This window comes from Pecten maximus, chromosome 5, assembly GCF_902652985.1.
Source record: "Pecten maximus chromosome 5, xPecMax1.1, whole genome shotgun sequence".
In the NCBI taxonomy this organism is placed as follows: domain Eukaryota; kingdom Metazoa; phylum Mollusca; class Bivalvia; order Pectinida; family Pectinidae; genus Pecten; species Pecten maximus.
The window spans coordinates 27,559,253-27,583,264 of NC_047019.1; the positions used below are offsets into that span (position 1 = coordinate 27,559,253).

The 24,012-nt window shown below is 37.3% G+C and overlaps 1 protein-coding gene across 1 annotated transcript in view; it reads right to left on the reverse strand.

Moving 5' to 3' along the window:
• Positions 1-24,012, reverse strand: part of LOC117327709 (phospholipase D1-like) — a gene marked incomplete at its 3' end in the record, with an annotated part of 78,912 nt that overhangs the window by 41,225 nt on the left and 13,675 nt on the right. The window contains 5 exon segments of the mRNA XM_033884827.1: positions 16,617-16,774; positions 17,650-17,715; positions 19,406-19,505; positions 23,118-23,246; positions 23,499-23,646. Of these exon segments, the coding sequence (XP_033740718.1) occupies positions 16,617-16,774; positions 17,650-17,715; positions 19,406-19,505; positions 23,118-23,246; positions 23,499-23,646 (601 nt within the window).

Genomic DNA, 24,012 nt, shown 5'->3' on the forward strand with positions numbered 1-24,012 from the left:
ACTCAAATATCCCTTTACGATACAAATCAACAGCCTAGTACCTCTCAGTCCCTGAACTATAAAATACAGACAACAGTTGTTGTGTTATCAGACATATAGTTGTTGTTAAGCCCAACCTAAGAATTATTCCTGCCCAGGGGTCTCACTATAATGTGAAGATTAGTATTATAATTCTTCAACAGCAATATCTTACTTCTGAAATGGACAGAATTCCAAAAAGCTTGATTTTTGCCCAATTTAATGAATTTGAAATTGCATTACACACGTAAAGCAATCTTTGTTTATTTCATCAACTTAACTGCTGAAGATACTTTGCTTTTGAACATTTTAAACTAATATATCTTTTTTCTTAATTAGAGACGGGGAAGGGAAACAAGTTTTGTGGGAGACAAATATATTTGAAACATAATGTGCTGAATGAATCGAGAGACTTCAAGCCATCAAAAGTGTAATTTGTGGCATGTCAAGCTAATTTCATATTACCTCATTCCTATATATCATAGTGTAGATTTTGAAAACCTGAATTTAAACTAGTAAATCACTATAAGAAAAGCGTGTTATCTGTTGAGATGCTGCAGAAAAGTAAAAAAATTCCATCGAAGAAGATTTATATGTACAATAAGCATATTATAAGAAATACTGCTGTACTGATTATATTCTGATTCAGATGGGAATACAGAATTTATCTCTACAGACAAGTGAAGTTTCCTACTTTCATAAATCTTTAAAGAAAGAGTAAAAATGTTACAATTTCATTCCGATACCTAATTACACTCATTTCTAGTAGCCTATTGTACTTTATTCTTAATGCTCATCAACAGTCCTCCCTGGACAGTAATATCCATGGTAATCTAAACAGACATGTTTTCAAACATCAGACAATCTAAAGAATTATTTGCTTTGCATTTCAACATTGCATGTCAAAATGGCATTTAACTTCACAAATCGTTCTCGATGGCGTAACATTGATTATACGCTGGGAACTGATATGTAACATTCTTCAATCATTTACAGATCTCATTACCACTGAATGTGGGAAGTTCTGGGGATGAAGAGAAAATGAAATCTATTAAATTTCAAGATCAAGTAAACAAGTGACCGCCATTCTCACAGAAAACGTCACTGTTCTTTAAAATCCTTATCAATTTTAATATTTTTTAGACACCTAACATATTCAACTTGGCGATTTAGATTCTATTTATCACCATAAATTTGAGACTGAGAATTCATAATTTGACTTCCATCTTGATTGTAATTAAATAACAAGAAACGTGACCAACCTTTTTGTATCAATAGAAATGACATTCAAAGCTGACATCATCCTCCCCATGAAAACTGAAGCTAGTTAAGTTTTCATTGTCATTCAATGATTAATTATAAAATCCCCAAATCTGATATTTTTCCTTAATTCTTACATTAGAAACATATCAGGAATTTAAATAAAGCTAAATTTCTCTAGAAATACAATATAATTCCCTTTGAACTCTCCTAACAAATTTAAACATGTACTCCATATGTAAGCTCTCTGGTAACTCATAAAGGCAAAATGATCAATACGACCATAAGGGTAAATCAATCAATACGATAAAATGCTCCTCAGGTACTCTGTAAGGGTTTGGTTAATTTTGATTTATGTCCTATTAACAGCCAGGGTCATTTGAGGAAGTGCCAGGTTTTGGAGGTGGTGTAAACCGGAGTATCCGAGAAAAACCACGACCTATGGTCAGTACCAGGCAACTGCCCCACGTGGGTTTCGAACATGCAACCGTGAGGTGGAGGGCTAGTGATAAAGTGTTGGGACACCCTTACCCACTCGGCCACCGCGGCCACTTTTCATCAGGGTAAATCAATAAGAAAATGCTCCTGGTACTCCATAATGGTTAATTGATCAATACGAAAATCCTTTAATTAACATCTGTGTTTAGTAGACCGTTGGTATTTAAATATCTGTTAACTATATTGGCAAATTGTAGATTCTTTTGTTTTACGACCGTATTATATTTGTTATAAACAAGGTTTACTGTTTGATTAAAGACTTTATCTTCATTTCTGTAATTTACATAAATATGAAAATTAAATGTATGATTAAATTCATACATGGTCAATCTGAGAAATAATTTTCTTGCAGTAACCTTGGAAATAACATAGATATGTATCTCTTACTCCACTCAAAGTTGTAAAGTAGACATATCATATATAAATTGGATTAAAACCATTGGAATTAGGAAGGTAAACTTTTATTATGGAATTAGATAGAAGGAATATTAAGATTAGTTGGCTTAATCCATTTAAAGTACAGTTCATAATAAAAATGTATTTTTACTAAACAGTGAAACTACACCACATTAGATCTCCTTTGCCCAATAACTGCTCCAGAAAAATTTCATCAAATTTATTTTAGGATGTCTGGACTAGAAGGGATTAAGGATTTAGCTCAAATTCCCCAATTGGGCCCCGCTCCTCTAGCCTCAGAAAAGCCACACCCTCTATTTAAAAGATGTTGTATCTCCTTCACCTAATAGGACATGCTCCAGACCAAATTTCAGCTCAATCTATTCAGACCATCAGGACAAGTAGAAGAATTAAATATTTATCCCGGTACCTCAATTTCCCCTATTGGGCCCCGCCCCTCTGGCCCCAGGGGAGCCACACCCGTTGTTTATTCAACATTATATCTCCTTACCATATTTCATCAACTATGTAATATGTTATGATGACATCACAATAATTGGTGGTACTGTTTTCCTTTAATATTTTAAATAATTCCAATATTGTAAGGCAACTACATGTATTAATATTGACTGTCATACATGTGACATGAAAACAATACTTGACCTCTTGTTACACATGCTGTGTGTCAGAGTGAATAAAGAAATCTTGAAATCTTGAATCTTGAATCAAATCTATCCAGGCATTCAGGGCAAGTAAGTATTTAAAGGAAATGATGACAGACGACGGACGCTAGTGCCATTCCATAAGCCAATTGGCCATTTGGCCCAGGTGAGCTAATGAAAATCTTATATTTTTTCACCACTTTTACAGGAATATCCTTGCTAAATTGAATCCATTTCTAAATTAAAATCTTGTTATACACTAACAGTATATATACAGCAACCATTTTTGTTACAGGCAATTTTATCACATGAACGTATATATATAGGCTGCACATGTACAATGTGTTATGAATATTACTTCTCTGAGCTTTAAACTGGCATTGTGTCTCAGGAGTCGGGTTTCTACAATATTAATATGGATTGACAGTCACCTTTTTAAAATGCAGAGTTTACAGTTATACGTCTGGTTTCATATTGCCTTATCTTTGTCATCTTCCGATGAAGCTAACAAATCATTTTACATTAGGCTTTTAGATTCATGCTTTCAAAAGTCTGGTCAGTTTACACTAAACTAAACGAAATATTTTTTGAATATTTGATAAAAATGTCAAACTCAATGATTAAATGTTTAAGATAAAATATTCACAAGTAATCAAATTTTACAAGATAAACAACAGGCCCATAGGGCCTGTATCGCTCACCTGGTTGGATTACCGGTAGACCAAATGTCAAAATAATGTTCATGTTCATTTTCAAATAGTTTTATTTGTCAATCTCAAACAATGCTATATATACATTTGTAGTTATGGTTTAAAGAAATAACGAAGTCCAGACTCTCTAAGGGTCTGAAAGACCTCAAGAATTGTTTTTAGAACATCCATTCATAACTTTATTACTAAAAGAATTACCTCTATTTCCCCTATGGGGCCCCGCCCCTTTGGCCCCTCGGGAGTCAGAGTCACCATTTATGCAAAATCTGTTCTCCTTCCCCCAAGAATGTTTCTGACCAAATTGGGTTTAAATCCATTCATAACTTTATGGCTAGTAGCGATTTAAAGGAATGACCTCTATTTCCCCTATTGGGCCCCGCCCATTTGACCCCTCAGGGGTCAGAGTCACCATTTATGCAAAATCTGTTCCCTTTCTGCGAAGGCTGTTCCCCTTCTGCGAAGGATGTTTCTGACTAAATTAGGTTCAAATCCTTTCATAACTTTATGACAAGTAGCGATTGAAAGGAATTACCTATATTTCCCCTATTGGGCCCCGCCCCTCAGGCCCCTTGGGGGTCAGAGTCACCATTTATGCAAAATCTGATCCCCTTCTGCCAAGGATGTTTCTGACCAAATTGGGTCAAAATCCAATAAGAACTTTTTGACTAGTAGCGATTTGAAGCAAATGTTGACGGACGGACGACGGACGACAGACGGACGGACGGAAGACGGACGCCGCAACATGGCATAAGCTCACCAGACCTTCGGTCCAGGTGAGCTAAAAAAGGGTTCATTTTCTATTTCATATATGAAATATTGTAAGCTAACAATACTCTAAAATACAGGTTCATCGACATCTATACGTTCAACTAAATCAAACTGTTTTGGTGAGATATTGACCAGAGCACTGACACATCTACTATAACACATGTATAATGCTTTCTGTATAGGGTTTGGTAACACAATTTCCTTACCATAAAGGCATGAAAATCATTGATTCAATTTCATCAACAGCAACTAGACCTGTGACAATAGATCTAGAGAGTCCCTATATATCCAGTACATATACATGGATATATAGGGACTCTCTAATGTATATACACATATATATAACATGGTAACACAAATGAGGAAGGAAGATAAGTAGATATTATACATTTGATTATAGACTTCCTACACAGCTGTTTTCTCAGGTCTACATTAGAGCTGTCCATCACACTTAGTCACAGAGTGACTTTCTGTTATAGACTCGACAGTTTATGGAACATGTGATTTAGAATTATCGAAAAATACATAGCCATGTTTGTAATACAGAAAGAATGCTTTTTAGGTTAACTTTTAAACCATCAACAAACTTCTGTTGAGATGTGGTGCATTTGTTACTAATCAAAGATGTAGTTCTCCACTGCTAGAATTCACAAAGTAAAGTTTACTTGGACTAACAAATTAACATGAATTAGCAGCCTTTTACTCTGTCTTTCAGGGCAACCTACTGACTGGAAAGATAAACAAACAAACTGGAAAACAATGAAAGGTACACACCAGTTGTCGCCTAGACAGACCCATGTATCACTGACATCTAGACAGACCCATGTATCACTCGCATCTAGACAGACCCATGTATCACTGACATCTCCTTGACAGACCCATGTATCACTGACATCTAGACAGACCCAATTATCACTCACATCAAGACAGACCCATGTATCACTGACATCTAGACAGACCCATGTATCACTGACATCTAGACAGACCCATGTATCACTCACATCTCCTAGACAGACCCATGTATCACTGACATCTAGACAGACCCATGTATCACCGACATCTAGACAGACCCATGTATCACTGACATCTCCTTGACAGACCCATGTATCACCGACATCTAGACAGACCCATGTATCACTGTCATCTAGACAGACCCATGTATCACTGACATCTAGACAGACCCATGTATCACTGACATCTAGACAGACCCATGTATCACTGACATCTAGACAGACCCATGTATCACTCACATCTAGACAGACCCATGTATCACTCACATCTAGACAGACCCATGTATCACTCACATCTAGACAGACCCATGTATCACACACATCTAGACAGACCCATGTATCACCAACATCTAGACAGACCCATGTATCACTGTCATTTAGACAGACCCAATTATCACTCGCATCTAGACAGACCCATGTATCACCGACATCTAGACAGACCCATGTATCACTGACATCTCCTAGACAGACCCATGTATCACTCACATCTCCTAGACAGACCCATGTATCACTGACATCTAGACAGACCCATGTATCACTGACATCTAGACAGACCCATGTATCACTCACATCTCCTAGACAGACCCATGTATCACTGTCATCTAGACAGACCTATGTATCACTGACATCTAGACAGACCTATGTATCACTGTCATCTAGACAGACCCATGTATCACTCACATCTAGACAGACCCATGTATCACTCACATCTCCTAGACAGACCCATGTATCACTCACATCTAGACAGACCCATGTATCACCGACATCTAGACAGACCCATGTATCACTGACATCTAGACAGACCCATGTATCACTGACATCTAGACAGACCCATGTATCACTCACATCTCCTAGACAGACCCATGTATCACTGACATCTCCTAGACAGACCCATGTATCACTGACATCTAGACAGACCCATGTATCACTCACATCTCCTAGACAGACCCATGTATCACTGACACCTCCTAGACAGACCCATGTATCACTGACATCTCCTAGACAGACCCATGTATCACTGACATCTAGACAGACCCATGTATCACTCACATCTAGACAGACCCATGTATCACTCACATCTAGACAGACCCATGTATCACTCACATCTCCTAGACAGACCCATGTATCACTGACATCTAGACAGACTCATGTATCACTGACATCTCCTAGACAGACCCATGTATCACTGACATCTAGACAGACCTATGTATCACTGACATCTAGACAGACCCATGTATCACCGACATCTAGACAGACCCATGTTTCACCGACATCTAGACAGACCCATGTATCACTGACATCTAGACAGTCCCATGTATCACTCACATCTAGACAGACCCATGTATCACCGACATCTAGACAGACCCATGTATCACTCACATCTAGGCAGACCCATGTATCACCGACATCTAGACAGACCCATGTATCACTCACATCTAGGCAGACCCATGTATCACTCACATCTAGACAGACCCATGTATCACTCACATCTAGACAGACCCATGTATCACTCACATCTAGACAGACCCATGTATCACTCACATCTAGACAGACCCATGTATCACTCACATCTAGACAGACCCATGTATCACTCACATCTAGACAGACCCATGTATCACTCACATCTAGACAGACCCATGTATCACCGACATCTAGACAGACCCATGTATCACTGACATCTCCTTGACAGACCCATGTATCACTGACATCTAGACAGACATCTCCTAGACAGACCCATGTATCACTGACATCTAGACAGACCTATGTATCACTGACATCTAGACAGACCCATGTATCACCGACATCTAGACAGACCCATGTTTCACCGACATCTAGACAGACCCATGTATCACTGACATCTAGACAGTCCCATGTATCACTGACATCTAGACAGACCCATGTATCACCGACATCTAGACAGACCCATGTATCACTCACATCTAGGCAGACCCATGTATCACCGACATCTAGACAGACCCATGTATCACTCACATCTAGGCAGACCCATGTATCACTCACATCTAGACAGACCCATGTATCACTCACATCTAGACAGACCCATGTATCACTCACATCTAGACAGACCCATGTATCACTCACATCTAGACAGACCCATGTATCACTCACATCTAGACAGACCCATGTATCACTGACATCTAGACAGACCCATGTATCACCGACATCTAGACAGACCCATGTATCACTGACATCTCCTTGACAGACCCATGTATCACTGACATCTAGACAGACCCATGTATCACTGACATCTAGACAGACCCATGTATCACTGACATCTAGACAGACCTATGTATCACCAACATCTAGACAGACCCATGTATCACCGACATCTAGACAGACACATGTATCACTCACATCTAGACAGACCCATGTATCACTCACATCTAGACAGACCCATGTATCACTCACATCTAGACAGACCCATGTATCACTGACATCTAGACAGACCCATGTATTACTAACATCTAGACAGACCCCTGTATCATTGACATCTAGACAGACCCATGTATCACTCACATCTAGACAGACCCATGTATCACTCACATCTAGACAGACCCATGTATCACTCACATCTAGACAGACCCATGTATCACTCACATCTAGACAGACCCATGTATCACCGACATCTAGACAGACACATGTATCACCGACATCTAGACAGACCCATGTATCACTCACATCTAGACAGACCCATGTATCACTCACATCTAGACAGACCCATGTATCACTGACATCTAGACAGACCCATGTATCACCGACATCTAGACAGACCCATGTATCACTGACATCTAGACAGACCCATGTATCACCGACATCTAGACAGACCCATGTATCACCGACATCTAGACAGACCTATGTATCACCGACATCTAGACACACCCATGTATCACTCACATCTAGACACACCCATGTATCACTCACATCTAGACAGACCCATGTATCACTGACCTCTAGACAGACCCATGTATCACTGACATCTAGACAGACCCATGTATCACTGACATCTAGACAGACCAATGTATCACTGACATATAGACAGACCCATGTATCACTGACATCTAGACAGACCCATGTATCACTCACATCTAGACAGACCCATGTATCACTCACATCTAGACAGACCCATGTATCACCGACATCTAGACAGACCCATGTATCACTGACATCTAGACAGACCCATGTATCACTCACATCTAGACAGACCCATGTATCACCGACATCTAGACAGACCCATGTATCACCGACATCTAGACAGACCCATGTATCACCGACATCTAGACAGACACATGTATCACCGACATCTAGACAGACCCATGTATCACCAACATCTAGACAGACCCATGTATCACTCACATCTAGACAGACCCATGTATCACTGACATCTAGACAGACCCATGTATCACTGACATCTAGACAGACCCATGTATCACCGACATCTAGACAGACCCATGTATCACTGACATCTAGACAGACCCATGTATCACCGACATCTAGACAGACCCATGTATCACCGACATCTAGACAGACCTATGTATCACCGACATCTAGACAGACCCATGTATCACTCACATCTAGACACACCCATGTATCACTCACATCTAGACAGACCCATGTATCACCAACATCTAGACAGACCCATGTATCACTCACATCTAGACAGACCCATGTATCACTGACATCTAGACAGACCCATGTATCACCGACATCTAGACAGACCCATGTATCACCGACATCTAGACAGACCCATGTATCACTGACATCTAGACAGACCCATGTATCACCGACATCTAGACAGACCCATGTATCACCGACATCTAGACAGACCTATGTATCACCGACATCTAGACAGACCCATGTATCACTCACATCTAGACACACCCATGTATCACTCACATCTAGACAGACCCATGTATCACTGACATCTAGACAGACCCATGTATCACTCACATCTAGACAGACCCATGTATCACTCACATCTAGACAGACCCATGTATCACCGACATCTAGGCAGACCCATGTATCACTGACATCTAGACAGACCCATGTATCACTGACATCTAGACAGACCCATGTATCACTGACATCTAGACAGACCCACGTATCACTGACATCTAGACAGACCCATGTATCACCGACATCTAGACAGACCCATGTATCACTCACATCTAGACAGACCCATGTATCACTCACATCTAGACAGACCCATGTATCACCGACATCTAGACAGACCCATGTATCACCGACATCTAGACAGACCCATGTATCACTGACATCTAGACAGACCCATGTATCACCGACATCTAGACAGACCCATGTATCGCTCAAATCTAGACAGACCCATGTATCACCGACATCTAGACAGACCCATGTGTCACTGACATCTAGACAGACCCATGTATCACTGACATCTAGACAGACCCATGTATCACCGACATCTAGACAAACCCATGTATCACTGACATCTAGACAGACCCATGTATCACTGACATCTAGACAGACCCATGTATCACCGACATCTAGACAGACCCATGTATCACTGACATCTAGACAGACCCATGTATCACTGACATCTAGACAGACCCATGTATCACTCACATCTCCTAGACAGACCCATGTATCACTGACATCTAGACAGACCCATGTATCACTTAGATGTAGAGATATAGACTGTAATACTCAGTATGTGAATTAGAATTTGCATCAACAACTCTGTATAGGTAGATGTTACAGACAGTACTTTAGCCAGACTGTGTCTGAGAAAATAATATAATGTCAGTCTTCAACAAAGACTATAAATAACAATATCTGATGTTGATGTGGTGACCGTGAGAATAAACTCGCCCCACAGTTGTGTGATTTATTTATGTCACTCAACCATTCCTATGGATGAAACTTCCCCAAGGAACATGCATAACTCTCATAAATGTAAGTCCGTTCTTTTATGTACAGAAATGCTTTCTTTAATTACACCTACAATGATTAAGCACCAGGAAACCTCTTTTACTTACCCCTACATTCCTTATAAGGAAATCTATTTATAAATCTTTCCAAGCCTTACAGGATTTATCTATTCTGAAAAAATTTTAAACTTTCATTTGAATAATTGTACATCCTAATTGGCAGCGGCCTTGTTTATCTCTATGGGGACCAAAGATACATCGACCTATAGTACCAGGAAATGTAGCGGCCTTGTTTATCTCTATGGGGACCAAAGATGCATCGACCTATAGCACCAGGAAGTGTAGCGGCCTTGTTAATCTCTATGGGGTCCATGCAAAGATGAAGTGCCATGACTTTTTGAGGTTATATACTTTAATGTACCTCAGAAAATGTATGGTTGTGCTATACAGAAAATGAACTTTTTTAGTGGTAATTTCATTTTCACGCTTCATAACGGTGGCACTAAATTATTAATGGGCTAATCAAACATTTTGTATAACTATTTCTTTGGTAATTGATATAGGTGCTCTCATTCATCAATGTGTTTATTTAGTTATTTGTTAAAATTTGAGTGCGCCAAAATAACTATGTGTACAACTTTGCACAGGTAACATTCAGAGCTAACTGATGACAAAACAATCTATTGGTTCTTACTAGTAAGCCATCACAGAAATTGTAATTTTACCAAGAAAACTGTGTTTCCATGCAGAGAGATGAAGCTATTCAGACAGGGTTACTCATTTCCTGTACACAAGGTCAGACATCTTACCTGAGGAAGCTTTTAGGACACAGAACACTGTCACAACCATGACACCATGGGAGTATGACTAGATGACTAAAACTGTTGGCTACCTTACAGAAAACACCAAAGATTCACAGTGAAAGACGTTGCAGATTCCTTGACAATTGTTTAATTTAACTTTTTTTGTATTATATTGTTTTGGTTTCATCATTTCAATGTTACATATCAAGAGATATTTTCTAGCAACACAAGCCTGTCCATGTCTTCGTGAGTTCACTATATCAATAGATCACAGATGTTATCTGATTGTATAGCTTAGCACACCTGTGACAGTGGGAGTCAATGTCCATACCACATTACTATAGTTAAGGGAAGTCTGTAGGCCACGATACCACATTACCATAGTTAAGGGAAGTTTGTAGGCCACGATACCACATTACCATAGTTAAGGGAAGTCTGTAGGCCCAATACCACATTACCATAGTTAAGGGAAGTCTGTAGGCCCGATACCACATTACCATAGTTAAGGGAAGTCTGTAGGCCCGATACCACATTACTATAGTTAAGTGAAGTCTGTAGGCCCAATACCACATTACCATAGTTAAGGGAAGTCTGTAGGCCCGATACCACATTACTATAGTTAAGGGAAGTCTGTAGGCCTGATACCACATTACAATAGTTAAGGGAAGTCTGTAGGCCCGATACCACATTATCATAGTTAAGGGAAGTCTGTAGGCCCGATACCACATTACCATAGTTAAGATAAGTCTGTAGGCCCAATACCACATTACTATAGTTAAGGGAAGTCTGTAGGCCTGATACCACATTACAATAGTTAAGGGAAGTCTGTAGGCCCGATACCACATTATCATAGTTAAGGGAAGTCTGTAGGCCACGATACCACATTACTATAGTTAAGATAAGTCTGTAGGCCCGATACCACATTACCATAGTTAAGGGAAGTCTGTAGGCCCGATACCACACATCTTCGCTAGCCAAGGCTTCTGATTACGTTACACTCCACGAACCCTTGGCGGATATAGTCGTGTTCAAACCGTCGCGCCCTGGAATCCCAGGGCACCCAATCAAATCGCGTTTTACATTCTGGCTTGGTTTCGCAGTAAACAAAAAATGCGGCACCCAGTACAGAGCTACATTGCCGACTATGTCATGGCATTTTACCTAAATACAAAAATCACAATCTTTGGGGGAACATTCGCAGTGTTTGATCAATTCATATAAGTCATTGATCACATATCTCATCGAAATGACACCAAACCTCGATGTGTGTTTGTAAACATCACCGATGAAGTAAATCGGTAACGCTTGTTTTGATTGGTCGAAAATTTCATGCGTGAAGGGTGGTAATTTTGAATCACCGCTAGAGGGCCAGAACTGACGCCTATATCTGCCAAGGGTTCGTGGAGTGTAACGTAATCAGAAGCCTTGGCTAGCGAAGATGGATACCACATTACCATAGTTAAGGGAAGTCTGTAGGCCCAATACCACATTACTATAGTTAAGGGAAGACTGTAGGCCCGATACCACATTACCAAAGATAAGGGTAGGCCTGACTAGCTCGGCACATTATCTTTGGATTGCTAGATAAAATCAATTGATGAATTTAACATGGATTAATCAAATTAAAAAACCTGTTCGTCATTAGCGAACTTCTAATTCAGTATTCTATCAAAAAACACAGCTGACATAAAATATTTTTACAGTATCACCCTCATTTGAAATTTGTAACACACAAATATTCAAGAATGAACTAGATGTAACTGTCAGAAAATTGAGTCCTCAGCTTATTGTTGTGTTACCTATCCACTGTAAAAAGTGCTCTCTATCCAGCAAACTCCATCTACAACTGTCAGTAAGTTCCTTTTACTCGCCCCATTCATGGGCGGCTCATCATGATTTAAAACAGTGATTGATACAGTAACGATGCATACTAAACAATCAGTAACATACAAAAACAGACAATGTTTTGCGTAATGAGAATACATCTGAACTGTTCTACTTATAAAGAAATGTTAAATCACCTGTCAGTTTTAGATAGTTATCCCACACATCTTATACTTCTATTTCACACACAATAGTGTAGGTGGATGTCCAAGAAATGTTTTTTTTTATGGAGGCTAAACTTAAAGTCGGAGTTATCTACAATCAGCTACCATCTTAATTTGACATTTTTTTCGACCTATTTCAGTCGTCTTCTAGGTAATAACACTTTAGGCCAAGAAGGACGGAACAGCTGTATGTCCCTAACATCACTGACGAGTCCTAGAAGGACGAAACAGCTGTATGATGTCCCTAACATCACTGACAAGTCCTAGAAGGACGGAACAACTGTATGATGTCCCTAACATCAATGGCGAGTCCTAGATGGACGAAACAGCTGTATGATGTCCCTAACATCACTGACGAGTCCTAGAAGGATGAAACAGCTGTATGTCCATAGCACCACTGACGAGTCCTAGAAGGACGAAACAACTGTATGTCCCTAGCATCACAGATGAGTCCTAGAAGGACGGAACAACTGTATGATGTGCCTTTCATAACTGATGAGTCCTAGAAGGACAAAACAACTGTATGATATCCCTCTCTCGTAGCATCACTTACAAGTCCTAGAAGGAAGAAACAACTGTGTGATGTCCCTGACATCACTGATGAGTCCTAGAAGGACAAAACAACTGTATGATATATCCCTCTCTCGTAGCATCACTTACAAGTCCTAGAAGGAAGAAACAACTGTGTGATGTCCCTAACATCACTTGCAAGTCCTAGAAGGACAAAACAACTGCATGATGTCCCTAACATCACTGAAGATTCCTAAACAGATGAAATTAGCTGTATGATGTCTCTAACATCACTGACAAGTCCTAAAAGGACAAAACAACTGCATAGACAAACAAGAGGCCCAAAGGGCCTTAACGGTCACCTGAGATTTGAAATATTTCGGCCAACTAAATTGACCCTTTTTGGCCCCACCCATCAGTCCTAATGGGGTCAGTCTATGAAGAGTATTTGATTCTAACATATAGTAGATAAGAAGATTTTTGAAATTTCAGTCAATTTGACCATTTTTGGCCCCTCCCACCAGCCCCTGGGGGTCAACTAGGGCCAACATGTACATAACATCAAACTGTAATCCCATGCTGATAATTTGATACAAGTTAGAATGAATTCCAATACAAATCCAACAAATAATAGTCAAAAATGTGATTTCCCTATATAAACTATAGTAAAGTTTACCCCTTCCCCAGGGGCAAACGTGAGACCCCAGGGTCATGAAATTCACAATTTTGGTAAAGCACCTTAAGACCCTTCCATCTATGAAGAGTATTTGATTCTACCATATATCTGAGAGTAGGGAAGAAGATTTTTGAAATTTTAGTCAATTTGACCCTTTTTGGCCCCGCCCACCAGCCCCTGGGGGTCAACTAGGGCCAACATGTACATAACATCAAACTGTAATCCCATGCTGATAATTTGAACCAAGTTAGAATGAATTCCAATACAAATCCAACAAATAATAGTCAAAAATGTGATTTCCCTATATAAACAATAGTAAAGTTTACCCCCTCCCCAGGGGCAAACGTGAGACCCCAGGGTCATGAAATTCACAATTTTGGTAAAGCACCTGAAGAGCCTTCCATCTATGAAGAGTATTTGATTCTAACATATCTGAGAGTAGAGAAGAAGATTTTTGAAATTTCAGTCAATTTGACCCTTTTTGGCCCCTCCCACCAGCCCCTGGGGGTCAACCAGGGCCAACATGTACATAACATCAAACTGTAATCCCATGCTGATAATTTGAACCAAGTTAGAATGAATTCCAATACAAATCCAACAAATAATAGTCAAAAATGTGATTTCCCTATATAAACTATAGTAAAGTTTACCCCCTACCCAGGGGCAAACGTGAGACCCCAGGGTCATGAAATTCACAATTTTGGTAAAGCACCTGAAGAGCCTTCCATCTATGAAGAGTATTTGATTCTAACATATTTGAGAGTAGAGAAGAAGATTTTTTAAATTTCAGTCAATTTGACCCTTTTTGGCCCCGCCCACCAGCCCCTGGGGGTCAATCAGGGTCAATATGTACATAACATCAAACTGTAATCCCATGCTGATAATTTGAACCAAGTTAGAATTAATTCCAATACAAATCCAACAAATAATAGTCAAAAATGTGATTTCCCTATATAAACTATAGTAAAGTTTACCCCCTCCCCAGGGGCAAACGTGAGACCCCAGGGTCATGAAATTCACACTTTTGGTAAAGCACCTGAAGAGCCTTCCATCTATGAAGAGTATTTGATTCTAACATATCTGAGAGTAGAGAAGAAGATTTTTGAAATTTCAGTCAATTTGACCCTTTTTGGCCCCTCCCACCAGCCCCTGGGGGTCAACCAGGGCCAACATGTACATAACATCAAACTGTAATCCCATGCTGATAATTTGAACCAAGTTAGAATGAATTCCAATACAAATCCAACAAATAATAGTCAAAAATGTGATTTCCCTATATAAACTATAGTAAAGTTTACCCCCTCCCCAGGGGCAAACGTGAGACCCCAGGGTCATGAAATTCACAATTTTAGTAAAGCACCTTAAGACCCTTCCATCTATGAAGAGTATTTGATTCTAACATATCTGAGAGTAGAGAAGAAGATTTTTGAAATTTTAGTCAATTTGACCCTTTTTGGCCCCGCCCACCAGCCCCTGGGGGTCAATTAGGGCCAACATGTACATACCATCAAACTGTCATCCCATGCTGATAATTTGATACAAGTTAGAATGAATTCCAACACAAATCCAACAAATAATAGTCAAAAATGTGATTTCCCTATATAAACTATAGTAAAGTTTACCCCTTCCCCAGGGGCAAACGTGAGACCCCAGGGTCATGCAATTCACAATTTTGGTAAAGCACCACAAGACCCTTTCATCTATAAAGAGTGTTTGACTCCACCATATCTGAGAGTAGAGAAGAAGATTTTTGAAGTTTTAGTCAATTTGACCCTTTTTGGCCCCACCCCTCAGGCCCCTGGGGGTGGGGACCATATAATTCACAATTTTGGTTGACCTTCAGCCATAGAAACTTTCTGCCAAATTTCATTGAATTTTGTTAAGTGGTTTTGGAGAAGAAGTCGAAAATGTAAAAAGTTTACGGACGCACGACGCACGACGCACGACGACGGACAAAAGGCGATTAGAATAGGTCACTTGAGACTTCGTCTCAGGTGACCTAAAAATGAACATATGTAGGACCACACCAACTTTTTACAGAGGTTGGATCTACCACCTCCAATGTATGTAAGTTAGTAGCACCTTCTCCTTGACTTTGTTGGAAGGCGAACTCTTTATAGAGCTTAAAATTGATGTAATAATGATCATTACTTTTATGAAAGCTCAATAAACAGGGAGCAGAATTTTGTACCCAAATAAGAATCAAATATGTAGGACATTACAAGTACAAGAATAAGTTACATGGGTGATAATAAGCATCAAATATGTGCATGTTCACATTATCTGATATCAAAGAAACAGCATCAACAATTCATTCATAAAAACATAATTGCCTCACCGTTTGTTCCATCTTCCAGCCAAGTGAAACTTCTTGAGACATCCGCAGCAGCCGATACTGATGTGCCGACCCCCTGAACACTTCATAATGGCACCTTCTTTGTATTTCTTACCAAGCTTCTTAACAAAGGATAGTTGACTCACTTCCAGAAATTTCAACTGAAGAAAACATCAAAACAATTACATGCATTTTAAAAATTTGCATATACTGATCATGTTGATCGAAAACTAAACAATCAGGGTTAACCATGCAGGTTCTTAACGAACAGGAGATTCCTGAGGGATCTTGGCACCCATCACTGAATGATCTTTATTGCTTTTAAGTAGGACTAATCTTTATTTGTTCTAATGTAAGACATGGTTCTATGTAAGACTGATCTTTATTGGTCCTATGTAAGACTTTTCTTCTCTCTTCTTCTCTTTCTCTTCTCTTTTCCTCTAAATAATGTGATAACAACAAAAACTTTGATATGTAATCTAAGAAAGATCTAGGAATTTCCACAGAAATAGAGATAACAATTAAGACCATCAAAATCTAAGATTGTGGCCTGTCAACCATTTTGTTTTCCTAATCAGATTCAAAAATTGAACGGGCACAATAAGTGACCAAAGAGAACCTTCATGTCAAGTTTGAGAAATCGCGATCCCTCCAGTAGAAATAGCAATAACAAACTTCAATTCTCAAAATTTCAATATGGCTGCCTGTCAGCCATTTTGTTTTTTTCGATCAGTCTTAAAATTGAATGGGCACAAGAAGGGACCGAGGGAAACCAACAGGTGAGGTTTTAGAAATATCCCTCACACACTTTTCAAGAAATAGATAGTTAACAGACGGTGGTCTAAAAATCTCTTCACAATCATTCAACAAATTAACTTCAAATGTAACAAAAGTAATTTAGAATCTTAAGAAATTTACTACATTGAATGGATAATAAAATTTTGGAAAAAGTTTAATCAAATGATTTGACATAAAATTTACAATACAATATAAACTTCCAACATTAGGCAATTGGTCTGCAATGTTAAACACTTACTGTCTCGAAATGTTCCCGATATGTTGGTATGTCCACCAAGTTTTGTAGATAGTCTTCCAGGTGTCTCTATAAATAACCATAAGTTTTCCTTTATAAACTACAGCTAAAATATCTGCAAAGCTAAAATATCAGCAGAGCTAAAATATCTGCTTAAAAATTTGAAATTTTCATGTTGAGAACAATTTTTCTTTTGTGCAAAATTGAGTTAAGATCGATTTGGTTCATGCACAAAAGTCTATTTTTCCCTATTAAACTTTATTTCACTTTTTCCACATACACATTGTTGCTTAATATATTTGCGGTCATTAAAAATAGTTTGAAAATAAATATTCAGTTAATATTTCTATGGTATAATATGAATCATAAATATAATGTATCGAGACTAATATAAATGTTCATACTGACTGTAAGCACAAAGAATAACCAACTAATTAACTTGGAAAAGATCCAGACAGAAAAAGGATCGCAAGCTGTCATCACAAAGATAGCTATTTGGCTTTCCAGATTAGTCTCAAAATTAAATATCCACAATTATTACTTATTACTTAACGAATGTGGAATGAGCTATTTATGGAATAACCAGTTTACATCCGAATGTAATCCTGTATGGATTAGACATGTTATTAAGCTAAGACTAAATGACCAGTACTTACAGAACTGGGAGAGTGATGTTAATAACTCATCAAAATCTATATGTTATAGAATTTTTAAAAATAATTTTAATTTTGAAGATTATTTAGATATTTTAGATGATAAAGACAGAATCACTCTTTGTAAATTTCGAACAACTAATCATAAATTTATTGTTGAAACAGGCAGATGGCACCAGATTGAATATATTGATAGAAAATGTCCACATTGCATTAGTCAACAGATTGGTGATGAATTTCATTACTTACTTGAATGTACAAATTTAGCTACAGAAAGAAATTTGTACATAGACAAGTATTTTTGGTTACGACCGAATGTAATTAAATTTAATGAACTTATGAATGCTACTAATATAAAAACACTTAAAAAATTGTGTACATTTATAAGAATAATCAATAATATTATTTGTCCTCCTTAAAACAAGTTATGTATATTATGAAAGTGTTGTATATCTACAAACGAACACTACACAAATAATGATTGTATATAATATTGTAAATATGTTTTCTCTATGCATTATGTTATGAAAAGAGAAATAAACCAATTTGAATTTGAATACATAATGCATTTGATTTTCCTTAACTATATATATACATAAGCTATATTTTAAACTAACGCACAGCTAAAATGACTTTTGCACGGACACACGCGAATTATTGAACACCCGTGACGTTTCGGAATTTAGTCCTACCCTTTCAAGCGTCTAAGTCACTTAGATGTCAACACTATCAGATGACATTCATGGCGTCTTCTAGGCCTACAGGAAAGTCGAGATTTCAGTGATTCTAAGTGTGTTTTAGTGATTATGTAATAAAACAACTATATATCATGGGTGTCCATGTAATAGTCCAGATATTTGACTCTCGGTACTGGTAATCAACCGATACCTTGTGTCAAATGTTCTGGCACATACACCTATGATATACTTGTATATTGATCTTAGGGAACTTTAGACAGACCCTCCAATGGTATTTCTCACAGGTAACAATATGAACAAGACAAAGACAGATGATAATCACCGGACCACCTAATAATGGTCATCATCTCATGATGACGGTCTGAGAGAAAAGCAATTTAAGTGATTAATCTATCTAAAAATACTTACCCTTCTTTTGTCAATATCTCGGACGATAACCTCTGGCTTCTTTGGGAATCTTGGAATGCGATTCTGTCTTCCACGCACACTTTTTCTTTTCTCATAGTGACTGAAAATTACATAAAGAAGTTCAAAACACACAAATAATCTTTTCATCCAATGATAAATATATGTTCACAAAACAATGTTCTTCATCATGTCATCTGCCAAACAAGAGAATCCTGGAGTTAAGAACAAGGTAAGCCAATCCTTCGTTACAGCATTACATGACCTCTTTAAAATGCATATTTGTTTTTTTAAATGTAAGAAAAACAACTGCCTTATTAAAATGGCACTAAAAGTGTACGACGAAGAATCATGACAAGTGTAGTCAAGAGAAAACTGGGATCTCCATATATAAGTTCACAAGAGGGCCCAGAGGATCTTATAATTGATGTCCACCAATGAACGATTTTTATTGGTTCTATGTAAGTCTCATCTTTTCTCTACTTTTCCCTTTTCTTTTTAATGGTTTAATAACTAGGAGAACATTGGAACCCACATACGAAGTCTAAAGGAGATAAAAAAATAATAATATTCTGTGAACAAGTAGTATAGGGATACCAAACTGCAACTGTCAGAATCCAAGATGGCCACCTGTTGGCAATTTATTTGTTTTCCAATCAGATTCAGAATGAATGCAGACAACAAGGGACTAAGGTAAACACAATCATCAAGTTTGAGAAATATATCATTTTTCAGTTCTTCAAGAAATAGCACTACCATACCACAACTAACAAATTTCAAGATAGCCACCAAGTTTTGCCCATTTTATTTTTGGATCTGACTGAAAACTGAAAGGGCAAAACTATAGGGACTAAAGGACGCCTACATATGACGTTTGTGAAATATTCTTCATGTACTTCTCAAGAAATAGCAATAACAACCTTCAACTGTCAGCATCAAAGATGGCCATCTGTAAGCAATTTTGTTTTCCCAATCAGACCTTAGATTGAGTGGTCACAACCAAAATTCTTCTGTAGAGTTTGATAGATATATAAATACTTATTTGCATATAGAAACTGCCAACTTTTAAACTTTTTATCGTTTTAATTTTCAGTGTAAGAAAATGTGTCAGTGGAAACAAAATTAATGTTTGAAATACAGAAAAACTGGCCCTGTCTAATCCGGATCCCTGTCAATTCCGGATTTAATTTTTGGTCCTGGCATTTTCCATATCAACTTATATTAGTTAAAAGCCTGTATAATCTGGAACCTGACTTTTCTGAAAACGAGCACTGCTTAACTGACCATGGTATATTTATTCTTACAAAATGACCCGCTCAAACAGGCTGTCATGTTTTCATGCTTTCTCTGCAAGCATCAATCTAAACAAATACTTTGAAGACTTTAACAATTACCAATTTTCAGGGTTACGACCGTGTCACTGATTGAAGTGTAATTAACCTTTAGTTTAATTGACATCTCAAGGTTGTTGACCACCATTTACCACTCCGAAAGGATTACCATTACCAATCACATATAGTAAGTAATTGAATATCCGAGGTGTACATTTTCTGTGTTTTGATTTATAGTCAAAACCCATTCTCAGATGTTGAATTATTACCGATCTCTATGAACCAGTTACCTGTGTAAACCAGCCAAATAGTCTGGTCCCAGTGACATCTGGATTAGACAGGTTATACTGTATATTTGCTATTTAAACATAAATCATGTCTCCACTGACAAATCTATTACACACACAGTATTTGGACAGGTATTTCAGATATATATTAAATTATTTCTTATTTCATATGATGCCACACCTCCAACATCTCTTATAGATAAACACTTTATAACATTTTTATGATGCCACAGTTCCAACAGATAAACACTAAATAACATTTTTATGATGCCACAGTTCCAACAGATAAACACTAAATAACATTTTTATGATACCACATCTCTTATAGATAAACACTAAATAACATTTTTATGATGCCACACCTCCAACAGATAAACACTAAATAACATTTTGATGATGCCACATCTCTTATAGATAAACACTAAATAACATTTTTATGATGCCACACCTCCAACAGATAAACACTAAATAACATTTTTATGATGCCACATCTCTTATAGATAAACACTAAATAACATTTTTATGATGCCACAGTTCCAACAGATAAACACTAAATAACATTTTTATGATACCACATCTCTAACAGATAAACACTAAATAACATCTTTATGATGCCACATCTCTTATAGATAAACACTAAATAACATTTTTATGATGCCACACCTCCAACAGATAAACACTAAATAACATTTTTATGATGCCACATCTCTAACAGATAAACACTAAATAACATTTTTATGATGCCACATCTCCAACAGATAAATACTAAATAACATTTTTATCATGCCACACCTCCAACAGATAAATGCTAAATAACATCTTTATGATGCCACATCTCCAACAGATAAATACTAAATAACATTTTTATGATGCCACATCTCTTATAGATAAACACTAAATAACATTTTTATGATGCCACAGGTCCAACAGATAAACACTAAATAACATTTTTATGATGCCACATCTCTTACAGATAAACACTAAATAACATTTTTATGATGCCACATCTCTTACAGATAAACACTAAATAACATTTTTCATTCACAATTAAAACAACTACATATGTTTCATTAACATCACTTTAGAAATCATTTGTTTCAGTAAGTTCTTTCGTCATGATTTAACACTGATTTAATTAAATTTACATTTAAATGAGTACACAAATAATGTTCATCAGTAGTTTTACATGGCACTTTGTCTAGATTTGTTAATGCAATGATAAAACACAGGAAGGAACTTGACAAGTATTTCCTGCCTTATTTTCTATTCAGGCTACTATAATCCACATACAGCCTTTAAGATTATTAAGCATAATATTTCTGCATGGTTTGTACAGATTTTTCATAAAAAGTTTCAAGCACTTTTCCATCATTTTTTCCAATTTTTCAGCTGCATTTTTGTTGTTGTCCAAACTCATAGATAATTGGGATATTTTTCGGCATAACATAATAGCCGTAGGATATTCTTTTGTGCCCAGATATGACATGACAGGTGGTGTTACTGGTCAAGATGAAGTATGTGATTGGTCAATGTAACGGTAAATGCAAAATGCAGACATGCAGTTAAAGACGAAACAAAATTAAGATTGAATGCAAGCTGAATAAGTGGATGTATCTATTCAGATGACACATTGATAAAATTATATTCCTGATTCAAATGCAGTCTTATTATCACCAAAAATGATTCAAACCGATATAATTTTGTTATCCGTGCTGAAACGCATTCATTGATTAGTTCGTTAATTAATTTCACCAGTAGTTTTACATTATAACCACCAGCATTAAAACTATGCCGTTTATCTTTTTTAAAGATATTTCTTGTTTCCTATGATGTCTTTGTTTCCTATGATTTCTGATGTTAATTGGTGTTCTCTCATTTTAGAAACATTACATAAATCCTAGGCTTAATTGAGATTTGTTAGCTCTGTAACACATTCATCCCAATTGACTTTGACAAAATTAGTTAAAAGTTAAAGTTTCAAAAATTAGAAGAAATTCTGCAGTCAACTAAATTCTCAAGTGAGCTTCATTGTAACCTAAATTCACAGACCAATCTTATTTTATTCTAATATTAATTATGATATTGATTTCGACTCACGATTTGGTCGGTAAGGGAATCCTGCGTTGCATACGAAAGTTCCTAAGAGTGCTATGAAGATGATCAAAGTGTTTGAATCGCCTCCGAACTGTCCACTGAAATTCTCCATGTGTGACCTGAACTGTGTACCTACAGCGAAAAAAATTCAAAACTGCATCAATACAAATATACATTGTCTTAATTATCCAAACTTACCATGCATTAAAGTGGAATTATTCAACTACATCAAAGTAAAATTTTATGCTTCCATCACATTTAATTATACTACTACAATTAGATATTCATTTTCTTACATCTATACTTAATAAAAACAATTCACAAATTCTGTAATTAAACTTTCAATAGATAGTATGTACGGGTTTGATCTAAATGATAACTCACAAGGTTGGATTGAATATTTTGATGTGGGCATTGTGTCGCTCAGCAGAGATGATTTTGATGAAGACACGAGTGTTCGGGATCCAGCAGTTTTTCCTGATAGTGGTGAAACCCTGTGGTACGGCATGGATAGTGTTGAAGTCTAACCCTCCTAGAACACAACATGTACAAATGTCACAGTATTAGTGAAGGCACTATAGTTACATAAGTTCACCTTATTCATGAGGGATATAGTTTGTTTTTTCACATGTATGGTAAGTGATGTTTTAAAATGAGAGTGATATTACAGTTTTTTTTATTTTTGGGGTCAACAATAAGAAGAATATGGTAGAATGTATCTTAAATACCGTATTGATGCTATATGCCAGCTCTGTATATGTACATGTATGACTCATGAGTTTATATAAAGGTCAGCTGACCTGATCTATTATTGATAGTCAAGATAAAGATTGCCCTTTCGGCATTCCAAGTGGTCAGTTATAAGCAATGAATTACTTTAAGGTCACAACAAAATTTC